General features: G+C 41.1%; 1 protein-coding gene across 5 annotated transcripts in view; it reads left to right on the top strand.

Moving 5' to 3' along the window:
* The window catches only part of cdk14 (cyclin dependent kinase 14), a 240,196-nt gene that overhangs the window by 98,340 nt on the left and 129,679 nt on the right, over window positions 1-12,177 (top strand). For all 5 annotated transcript variants that reach the window (XM_004571298.3, XM_004571301.4, XM_004571302.4 and 2 more), the window contains one exon: window positions 2,264-2,326. In XM_004571298.3, the coding sequence (XP_004571355.1) occupies window positions 2,264-2,326 (63 nt within the window). The remainder of the gene's footprint in view (window positions 1-2,263; window positions 2,327-12,177) is intronic.

The following is a 12,177-nucleotide window of genomic DNA, read 5'->3' as shown; positions in this document are numbered from 1 at the left end:
GAATCGAGGATGGAGCCCAGCGGGTTGTGTTTAAATGAAGAATGAGAAAAAAGTTCAGTTTGCCTTTAAAGGTGAAACAGGGACGTCTCATCCTAAGTGGTTATCCACACTTTTCACTAATACAGCACATCTTTCAATCATAATGCCACACAGTCCTTTAACAGCGAGGGATTACCCTGGTTTCCCTGCAGCCAGTGGTTATTTATTTGACTGGGATGCTAAATTGTGTTGATGTTGATATATCATCTTGTGTTCAGTGCTCTAATAGCTTGAGCTTCCCCAAAAATCCATTCGTTGTTCTCCCCTCAAAGCTAATGTTGAATGACAGGATGCAGGGGAAATGCACACAGAGAGAGGACAGACAACTGACATGAAAAGCAATGACAAATATGCTGTGTGTGTGTGCTGAGGCGTCTTTGTGAATTATTCAGCAGAGGAGGTTCTGTGGTGTGGCCAGCAGTAGGGGACTGTAAATATTAGTGTGGTTTCATAGTCACTGCCTCCATCCACAAATCTGTTCTGAAAGCACAGAGGTGAAGGGCAGACCAAGGCTGGGTGCATGTCTGATTTTCTGATAAGAATATCAATTCAGCTCATACGATAAACTCTGGCATAAAATAAGCCACATTTCTTCTTCCTGGGGACGTACGCTAAAGTAGTGTGTGGACCAAGAACAGCATCTGCTTTGAACTTGATTGGACCAATTAGAATTTACAGGCACACAAAAAAATGGCAGATAGCAAAAATGTACATAACTTAGACCCAAACATAGAGTCCTGTTTTAGAGCCACCCATTGTTTCTTCATATTTTTCTAGTCAAACATGCAAACATATATTCATTCAGTTTCAATTTTACTTCATTTATAAAGCGTTAAATTGCAACAACAGGAACCTGAAGACAATATTGAACAACCCCAACAATTAGACAACCACCTATGAGCAAGCACTTTGGCAAAAGTGGGAAGGAAAAGCTTCCTTTTAACAGGAAGAAACCTCCAGCAGAACCGGGCGGCCATGTGCCGTGACTAGTCGGGGTAAGGGGAGCGAGACAGGACAAAGACATGTACATGGAAATATAGCTCATTACAATTCTATGTAATGTGATGACCTTCATACGTCAACATTCCTGGACTCTCTTAGACAAGCTCTCCTATAATTTTTTTAAGTGGTCTTCAGGAATAGTTTTCCAGGCTTCTTGAAGTTCTTCTGTGGATGTTCTTCTACTTTATTAATTTGGATGTGATTCCAGTCCATGACTCATAGTGTTCCACGGTAGGTTTTTCTATCCAGGTCTGTTATTACTTCCCTGCTGTGTGTTTGGGATTATTGCCATGCTGAAAAATGAAGCATTTGACAATCATAATATTTATTGATATTACTGGATGTTGGATTAATTTGACAGCACTTTACTGCGTTCAAAATTCCATCCATTTTGACAAGAATTTTGACATTTCAACCAGTAGCCCCACTGGTTAAAATGCACCCAAACCATAACAGAGCCTCCAGCATGTTTGAAAGATTTCTGTAGATATTCACAGTTGTGCCTCTGAAATTTTGACTCTGAAAATAAAACGGTTGAGCTGTAAACGAGTATAATATGGCATTCAGTGACAGTGGCTGGTCTCTAGCCACATGCATGGCTGCCCCTCCCTATGTCCAATTTCGCTGCAGGTCAACTGCAAGTGACAAGTAAAGGCTTCGATCAATTCAATCAATCACAGTGTAAAATGTACATACATAAAACGATGATGTCTTTCTCAATGACTGTATTCAAGATGGTGGGTCAACATGGTGGCGCCCATGAAACGGCGCCTGCTCCCATGTATTTTTAATGGATTACTCAAAATATTTTGACAGTGCATCAATTTTTTGGAGTTACAATCAATATCAATCAATATATATTTAAGAGTTCAGTTTCCTTTTTTCTATCAAATAACCCAAAAAATGACTGTAAGGAAAAAATATGATGATTACGTGATATCCAAGATGCCCATATATTGTGTTAGACCACCTAACTTCTAGCATTTAACGTTCCTTTATACTGCTTTGTACAATAAAATCACAGTAGCATCAAGTTGGTCCCAATTTCTAGAGCTGTTTTTGCTCCAAAGCATTTGCATATGCTAAGGTGTACTTGGTGGTAACCACTTTAGATGATCTTTAAGGAATCTTACGTGCTATATAAATAAATTGCTTGCTTTCTTACTTACCTTTAAAACCTTCACACTAACACTGGGATGTTCTTGCCTTTGTCCTCACCCAGCACACAGACCTGTGTCAGTATATGGACAAACACCCTGGAGGACTGCATCCAGACAACGTCAAGGTACAGTATGAAGGATTATGCTGCTCACAATGACCTTGTTGTTTCTTAAAGCCAGCAGTGTGTTCCTTACATATAAAGAAATGATATTCTGATCCACCGTGAGCAGATAACTGGAAACAGGCAGCTGTTTAACTTTGAAACAAAGAGTCTAGTGTGGTGGTTACTACTGACTGGGGTTGGAACATCTTGGTTGATGGGAAGAAAAATCTGTGGGACTGTGACGCGATTCAGTTAGGAAAAGAAAAAGTATGTTGTTGTTTTTTCCTTTTCCTCATCATTGAAGAATTTTTAGATTTCAGATGGTAGGAAATGTGGAGCCTTTGCCCCTTTAGTAGACAGCTTACAGGCTACCAGTTTGCCAGCACAGTCAGCAGGCCACAGGTGACACCTGTCAGCTTACCAGATTCAGCTGAACAAGCCGCTGATTAAATCCAGCTGAGCGTCAGGTGAGTGGGACAAGGAAATCTGGACCGGCGTTAACGTTATCCCTCCAATCACTGACAGAAACTAAAATGTGTTTTTGATAGTTAAGTCAAAACTTGTGTTTTGTAATGCCCTTTCCTATTTTTCTTCAGAGTTTCATAGAAACATTTCAATGTGCTGTCAGATTGTAGAACTGTGTTTATATTTTTATGTGAAACACTTTAATATACAGACGACATTGACATAATTTGTCACCGTCACTTAGTGCACATATCAGATGAAACCTTATCCAAAGCTGACAGTTAAATAGCAACCTTTAACCAAATCCACAATTAAGTAGTTCAATATCCAACCTGGTTTACTCATGATTGTGACTGAAGCTGACATATTGTGAAACTGTAATGGTGAAGCTGCCGATCAGCGTATTACTCCTGTGGAAGCGTCTGTATAGACTCACAGGTTCCTGTTTGTAGGAGGGCAGTGCTAACACAAACAAGCAGGTAGAGTGAGCGATGATGGAGTGAATGAGGCCATGTGTTGGTGGGATGTTGGGAGGTTCCATCATGCAGTGAGGTGATAGTTCAGGCTACATTTGTTATGTAACAGCTCGTACCTTTTTTGACACTAAGGATTTACATAAGTAATATGTGTTTCTCCTGCTGACAGCAGCTACATGTTTAGTATGGGATTATTCCAAGAGAGCAGAGTGAGGTGTTTCTTAAATCCTTTTGATTTCAGTTCCTTTGTGGCACAACTCCTGAGTCGTCTGTTCTAATGAACTGAGCCTGTGCAGTTGCAATAGAGGCAGCATGAAAAACACTTGTTTTAATGATCCGTCACAGTACACTGGCATTTCCTGTTTTAACCTTCCTGCCTTCTTGGGACCTTTTTGTGCCACTGCTATGTGTTAAATGGCTGCCATTTCCACTGTGTTCAGTGGAATATAACCAAACTTGCCACAGGATAGTTTTTACCTGTCAATGTTAATATTCCAGTGTGAATTCCTTAAATCAGCCTAAAATGGCTGAGCAGCAGAAATCCCCACACCCATCACCCTGGGGACCATTTTCTGCCCATTGACTTCCATTATAAACGCTATTTTTCAACCCCAAATTATCATCATATGATTTTATTTTTTCTTCTTTTCTTGGATGTCAATGAAGACTCAGGGCCTTGAAGTTTTAATTTTTAAATTGCAAAAAAAATGCAAAAAAAATAATGGCAGGTCAAAATGTATGTTGGTGCCAATCTTTGGTCCATCTAAAGGCCTACTTATAATGACAATCACATATTACTTCAACTGGTTTTTTGTGGAACTATTTAGTTTCGTTTTTTGGTTTTTGGGGCTTATAACACAGGGCGCTCATGTAATAACACTGGGATTTGAAGGGTTAAAACAACGAAAATATAATTAAAACTTTACATGAATATTTCAGGGAGAAGTAGTTTTACAAGGTTGGCTAATTTAAAGTGGAATAAAATATGGATATATGGTCTTTTTATGGCGTGGCTGAGAATGGTCCCTAGGGTGATGGGTGTGAGTTTTTTAAAGGATGGCAGGAGGGTTAATATAGCGTGTGATGTCAACTTAAAATATCCTTCACTTGTCACTGTGTGTTAATCTCTACACTTGATGAGATGTAATCTACATCACATAGAGTGCAGCCTAGTGGCAGTTAAGCTCACTGCAGAGCTATTTTTAAGGATTCACCATCCATCCAGTTTCTGCTGCTTATCTGAGTCCAGGGTATGGAAGCAGCAACCTAAGCAGAGTTTCCAGACCAGCTTTTCTGGGAGGACACAGGAAGGTTCCCAAGCCAGCCAATAGAAAAGCCAAGAGAGGGAGGGCATCGTCACAGTTGGGTATACCTGAAACACCTCACTTAGGAGGCACCGAGAAATTCTCCCCATAAAAACTGTGAACAGAACGGGAGGGTTGGTGGAGTCCAACACCGACTGGGAACAAGCCCAACTTATTGCTGGTATTGTGAACCAAGTTCTTGCTAGGAATATACAGAGATACAATAGCCTGCTAAAAACAGGCCAGATACCCCATACTCCCAAAGGTTAGGGTTTGGATAAGTATGTAACATGCATCCAGTGGTATACATAGGGATTGTTGAATGCCTTCTCCAAGTCCACAAAAAATGTACACTGGTTTGGCAAACCATGCACCCTTAAATAGCCCCAAAACAATAAAGAGCTGGTCCAGTGTTCTACAACAAGGACAAACACTAGAGGGTTTCTCCTGAATCCAAGGTTAGACCAATGTATGGCCTTTCCTCTTCAGTACACTAGAGTGTCCAAGGAAGGCCAAGGAGTGTGATTCTCTTAAAGTTGGTAAACAGTCTTTGGAGCACCCTGCTTAAATGTTTGCCAGTTCAAGACCATGACTCCCAGCTTCCAGGTAATGCAGCATAATTGATGGTCCTGGAAATGTGTCCATTGTTTCTGTAGGATGGAGAAGCCTTTCCTTCCATCCCAGACATCCCTCTGCATCAAGGTGGGCAGGAAACTGCTTCTCTGTCCTCTGTCATCTGATGATTTTCCAGAATCACCCAGAAGCTGACTGAAAGTCAAACTTCTCAAACCTTTGCTTTCTTCACTCCACTTGACCTGCTTGATGTCATCGGACTCCTAGCTCAGTAGGATGCGTACTTCAGCTGGACAGTTCCCTTCTGGCGTCTGGTGTATTTGCTTTTGAGGTTGCTGCCACTGCAAGCATCAAACACCTTAAATTCAACTGGCCACCAGATTAACTGCTGTTTGTTCCGTTTCTGCTTCATTATTCAGGACGCATCTACTTCCTTACTATGCTAACAAGTGTCTACCACCACTAACTATGCTGTGCAGAGTATGACAGTGCAGCAACACAACACAACGTTTCCCTCTTTGCTGGTTGGCTCCTTGGTGGCCATCTTTGCTGTGAATGCTAATGCCTAGACCTCTTGTAATGGCAGCAGTAGTTAAACAAGCTGGTGGGAAAACACATAATAGGCAGGAGGAAGACAAGCCTAGCATAATATGATGGCCATCAAGAGACTGTGCTGAGTGCATGCGTGTTTGATGGAGGTGCATTAGTGCAATTTCTTACACTCATTGACTCACCATTCTTTGAGACATTATTTTATTACCACACTTAATTACAGAAAACATATCTGAGTTGTTCTTTTACTCTGTTTGCCTTCAGGATCTCTGCTGCCTGCTCAGTGATCAGTAACAGGAAATGTGCATTTCTGCCTTTAGGTTTATATTAAGCTAAAGCGTGTGTTACGACCCGGCTCGAAATGACCGTAACAAGAGCGGGGTGTCCCGTGACTTCCCACGCCCAAACAGACACAGCCACAGCATCGGACTTTTAACAATAGTTTATTGACAACAATGGCACTCACGGTAGTGGGAGTGTATAATTTCGGGGTGAGCTAAGGCCAACACAACAAACAAAGCTCAACCTAGGCTTCGGTTCCCCTCTGACCTGTTTAAGGAAAAGAAAAGAAAGAAATAACACAGTCTGACCTCCCTGGTCTAAAAACACAGGAGAAAAGAAGGCTTCCCAAAATAATCGGCAGCTCACCCCTACTTGCTCCGCACTTCACACACATGCCCAACTTTTTAACCAAATAGCTATTGCTACGACTGCTCCGTCTGCACCTGAGGCACAGGAAGTCTGCCACACCCCCCGCACCGCAGCTCTTCAGTCGCCCTTTTATAGTTCACGTCCACAGCAGGAACCAGTTACATCAGGCCGTTCCTTAGGTCCACCAATCACAGCCGAGCCCCTGCACAGGTGAATTTGCATACACACATTAAGAAACAAATAACCCACCAACACACGCACGTAACAGCGTGTCTCTTATAAAAACATCAAAACTGATGTTCTTTGATATTTTTTTAACATCAAATATCAAAACAGTTGTTCTGTTTGGGTTTAGACCTTTATTACACCACAATCTTTTAACTGACCGTAGGTGTCCATAATTTCATAATCTGAAAAGGGGAGAAAGATTTGGTAAAGAGACATTTTAAAAACAATGTGTGAACTTACTTAATTGTATTCACCTTATAAGCAGTTTATAGTTGTTGAAAAGTTGTCGCTTTAAATAAATTCTGTTTTCTCAGAATTCTGGAAAAGAAAAAGAAAAGACGTGCCTACTTTTTTTTTTTTCGGTGGCCCTAATCCTGAGAGAGTTGATCACTACATTATCACCTAATGCTTGCAAACTTGGTTAGCAAGCTGCTAAGTGTATGGGTGCAATAGAGACACATGATTGGTAATCAGTGCGAAGTAGCAGACAAATAAAACTGGATGGCCTCTACCACACAGTGGGAGACACTTCGGGTATGGGTAATACATCGCAGACAGCTATGTCTGCTGCCTATGTTAGCATACCTGCTAACCCAAGCAGCTCCCTAAATGTAAGCCTAGGCAGTATCTAAATGAACGAGTTATAACATGACTTCACCCACTGTACAGCTGTGAAAGGGGAAACTATCCATAGAGGCCAAAGCCATTTTTCTGTACCAGGCTGTAGTTGACCTTTTTAACTTTGAAGTATATTGAAATTGAGTTGCTTTTGGAGCCAGTGCCAGATGGCCACCTCAGGATCTGCAGGTTTTCTAACTCTTGAATGTTGTGGTTACTGCTTGTCTTGCTCATATGGAACCGGCACATGTGTATTTGGCTACATCCACACGTACACGGGTATTTTTGAAAACGGAGATTTTCCGTTTTTGTTTTAAAAAATAATCCCGTCCACACGTAAACGCAGAAATGAAGGAAAACGCTGCTATGAACATGCCAAAGCAACAGGTGGCGATATATTCCTAACCGTGTAGAAATGTTGACCAATCAGAAGTCTAGAAGCCTCGGCGGGAAATAGTAAACAAAGATGGGGCATAGAAGCAGAACCGAGTCGTATGTGTGGAGGGACAGTAACTGTGTGTGTATGTAAGCATTTAAACACTGCAGAGAGTAGAATTAACAGTAACAGTATTGTAGAAATGCATTTCACCGAAACAATAACGTGGCGCACACCTTTGATGCTGCGTTTTCTCCGTTTACCTCGTCCACACAGGCAAAAAGTTTCAAAAATATCCACCCTGGCAGGCGTTTTTAGAAATCTCAGTTTTCAGTGAACGCCGTTTACGTGTGGACGAAAGGTGCAAACGCATAGAAAAATCTGCGTTTTCAAAAATACCCGGGTACGTGTGGACGTAGCCTTAGAAACTTGTAAGAAACTACCAAAGATATTATACTTTTTAGTGACAGAGTCTGAATCATTAGAGCTAATATGTTTAGAAGAAGCTCAGTAGGCGAACACTGACCTGACCACCAGCACCATAAAGACAGCTAATGTCTGTTATTAGGGTGTTTCCTGATTGACTGTGAGAAAGTGCAGTCACTCAGATATCCTCCTATTTACTAATCAGCAGCATGAAAGCTATTACTGCCTATGCTGGTGCTAGATCAAATTAACATTTAGAGACATGCACTCAGACACTCACTGCTGATGTAATTAGTGGTCAAGAATCATCAAGCTCTGTGTGTGAGAGAGAGAGAGTGTGTGCATGTGTGCGAAACTGTACTCAGGTTTATGCTTGAACTGGATGATCTGGTGTAAAATTCATCTTATTCTGCAGCACCATTAACTCTTCTCGCCCCATGTGCTCGACTGCAGTTTATAAGCAGTGATGGTGTTATTGAACACAAGTAAATATGACCTCATCCAGGCTGCTGCTCAAGTGCTCTTCTTATTAGATTGTACGCTTGTCAGCTGAAGGGCTGTGACTCAGTGACATCTTCATAGATCAATGGGAAACTGACACCCACAAGCTAAATATCAGCAGCATTTGCTCTTATAATTGCATTACAACGGAAGCGCCTGATAGCACTTTCATCATCAGTGCCGTGTCAATATCAAGGACAGGTGATCTCTGCAATATTCTGACACTAAGTGTTGGAAAAGCTCATCATCAGACTGCAGCTCTTTATGGTACAGCTCATGTATTTTTGATTAATCTGAAGCTTTAATAATATTCAGAAAGTAGGCTGGTATTCAGCAGCAAATTGCCAAATTTCTGTCAGAAATGTGAATTATTCAGGTGCAGATTGTCAAGAAATATTTTATTCAAAGTATGTAATATTAGAGTTTTCACTGCTGAATTTAATCCTGACTATGTGGGCATATCTACAAAAGGATTAGGTGAGTCAGTGCTAGAAGCTGAAGAAGTTTTACTGTCATGTTCCCAACTGATGTATTCTTGTGTTTGATTGTAGCAGTTTTTGAGTAATCTGGCTGACTAACTGATAAAAAGTCATCACTTTTAGTTCAGTCTGGTACCAAATCACACCATCTCACGGATCAGGACACAGCAAAGACAAACCCAACAGTTCCCACTGTGAGTAAACACTTGGTGACAGTGGGGAGAAAAAACTCAGCTTTCACAGGAACATACCTCAGACAGGACCAGGAACCCACGCAGTCCATCTGCTGGGACCAGTTGGGGTGATAAGAGCTGGGAAACTGAGATCTCGACACAGTTTGAGCCACACTTGATATTGCAGATTATGGCAAATGAACATTTTCAGATAGGATCCAGTTTAAAGTAGCATCAGTGCTTTACTTTGGTGTAGCTCCATTAGAATTCAGTACAATAGTGTTACCTACTGAATATTTTATGGAAACCGTGTACTCCACCCCTTCTACTAAGCACGTGTATGTGTAGAAGTTCCCAGCCTTCGTCTGCTGTAACAGGGACCAATCACGAGCTGCTTCGTTTTAAGGCGTGCCTGCTCTACCGTTTGTCATAAAGATATAGAAATGTTATCTGAAACATGGCAACTCATGTGGCTGGATGAAATTGTCAATCAGCTGTGGTGGTTGCATCCTCTGCCTTTGACTGATGCAGATTTTGTGGTTTCAGCAGAGATGCTCGACAAGGAATGAACAAATTCAAGCACTTCCGAAAAAAAACCCTTCAAGTGGCAAGAAAGATGCTGTGTCTGTGGCTTTCTGAGGTCTTTGTAGTAGGACGTAACTACACATATATTTACACACAGGCCCCTGTAGTACAAAACGGCGAATTAAAACACAACCAAGCACGACTCATTACTGGGACTTTATGGTCCTTTGTGGCCGGGACTACAGAGCAGGTTGATGCTACCGCCTGAATCAGCCCATTAAAGACAACCATGTACTGATGCTTAGTGGAAAAGATAAGGGCTCTTTCTTTGCCTGCTGGCAGATGGTAGCATCCTTTCACTCCATTTAACACTCCTTCATTTTATCTCTCCCTTACTGATTTCATCACTTTTACTCATTTCAGCAAAACAATGCTTTGGGGCTTTGGCAGTGAATCTAAAGGTTAGTGTTCTGAGTCACTTTGGAGTGTGTGATCTATGGTCTGAGCTTGTGTCTTTGAACATTTCTCTGAGCCAAAACACACCAAGGTTCCTGATGTTTTCTGTGTCTCGTTTTGTCAGTAGGTTGTTCAAAAATACCCAAACAGCAGAAAAATAAAAATAGAGACCTGTTTGTTTGTTTTGTTATCGGACTGACGAGGCAGAAGTTTGATGTCGTTAGCAGCAGATGGTGCTAAGGCATGCTTAATGGTTGGATGGATGTAAATTTGAGATAAGAAGGAGTTTCACACTGGTAGAAAGTGTTCGCTTCTTTTAACTCTCCCTTGTTCTGTGGCTGTAATTAAATAGCGTTGTCCAAGTCGTGCATCATTGTTACCAGACTGAAAACTTTATGTCGATGATAAGCAAGTAAAATTGTGGTGCACTGTTGTAGTGTTGCACCAGTCACCAACTTTGTTTCACTGGTACGGGAGTAAAAATGAGATTGTTTATGAAAATTTCACTGGCCCAAGTACTCAGCCTACTCACAGTTTATTTACTCATTTATGTTTGCTATTTAGAATGAATATCATTCACTGATTTGTTGACTGTACTGTTGAAGCCTCGAGACTGGCATGTTAGCAAACCACAATCAATTAGGGGAGAGGGAGGGAGTCATCGGCTAATCCCAGTGGTGGCTAGCTAGTTTGGGTACCAGTGCACATGTAATGTAATGCTATTTGGGGAATTAAAAACAAATCTTCACCTTTAACTTGAACCTAAACATAAACTCATGCTGTAAAGTTGGGGATTTACCCATATGTGGAACTTTCTGTTTTTGCACTTGCTCTTTGTTTGCATTTCTTTAGGTGCAGACGCTGACAGCTTGCCAAGCACTAATCTAACCTAATAACCAATCACCTGCATACTGGCTTTGTAATAATGGTGATACTGATTTGAGCACTTGTCTCGTTTTTGTCGCAGACTACAATCGTATCCCCAACTTTAATCAAAGAGTCTGTTTTTTTAATAACTGTCATAGGCAGACAATTTTAAAGGAATGACAAACAATCCAATTTGTGGTTCAGGATCTTGGACTTTTGGATCCTGTATTTGTTGCTTTTTTAACTGTCTCTGTTTTTAGTGCTTAATGCGTTAGTCACCAACCCAATACCTCATATTGCTTAATTCTTATATTTAACAGAGATGTGCATAACTTCCAGAAGATGAGTTTGCAGTTATTAAGTTATACACTCACCTCAGTCAATCTAATTGAAAAAAGGGAGTGAATTTGTTCATCTTTTCCATGATTGTGACTGTGATGTGATAGTCTCATTCAGTTGTCGCAGTGATGGAAACATTTTCAGTACGTGTGTGTTGTTCTTCCTGTCACCACTCGTGGGGGTTACACGTGTAATGTTTTGTCCCCAATCAGTCAGTCTTCAGTCTTGATGCTCGTTAGCATCGCCTGCTCCATATTAACAGCGTATTAAAGCAGTGTTGTGTCCTGAGCTGCTTTACTTTGTTTTTCCCAGTGAATCTGTGAAGCTAACGATGAACCCCAGTGTACTGCTGTCACTTTGATATATTGCCTCGTGCTTTGCTGCACAATGAATATTAGACAAAGCAGGCAGACTCCACTCCATTCAGCTGATAGATAACACAGAAGCAATTCAATTCTTACATTCTTTCATATTTCTTATCTTGATAGAGAGTTGTGCTTGCCTTGGGTGTGATGGCAGTGAGTGTTTCATCATTAGAAAAAAAGCAGAGTGTTTATTGGTGTGCTGATGATGGATTGTTGTTCAGGCAGTAGGGTCACTCCTCAGGTGATGGATTATGTTAATGGCTGATTTAACTATGATCACACGGCATATTTCTCCTGCAGTTCGGGACTAATAATGCATCATGATTAAGCAGAGTGTCTCATACACCTGCAGGGCTTTTTTCTTTTCAGAGAAAAAAATGACACTGATGAACTAAAACATTATCGCCAAGGCAACGTTTACATTTTGGTTATTCATGCAAGAAAACAGCTGGACTCTCTGAAAGTGCCCTATTTTATCAGACGAGTCCATTAGGTCAC

This window comes from Maylandia zebra, linkage group LG11, assembly GCF_041146795.1.
Source record: "Maylandia zebra isolate NMK-2024a linkage group LG11, Mzebra_GT3a, whole genome shotgun sequence".
In the NCBI taxonomy this organism is placed as follows: Eukaryota; Metazoa; Chordata; class Actinopteri; order Cichliformes; family Cichlidae; genus Maylandia; species Maylandia zebra.
The sequence above is the reverse complement of the archived record's forward strand: the minus strand, read 5'-3'. Positions and strand labels throughout refer to the sequence as shown.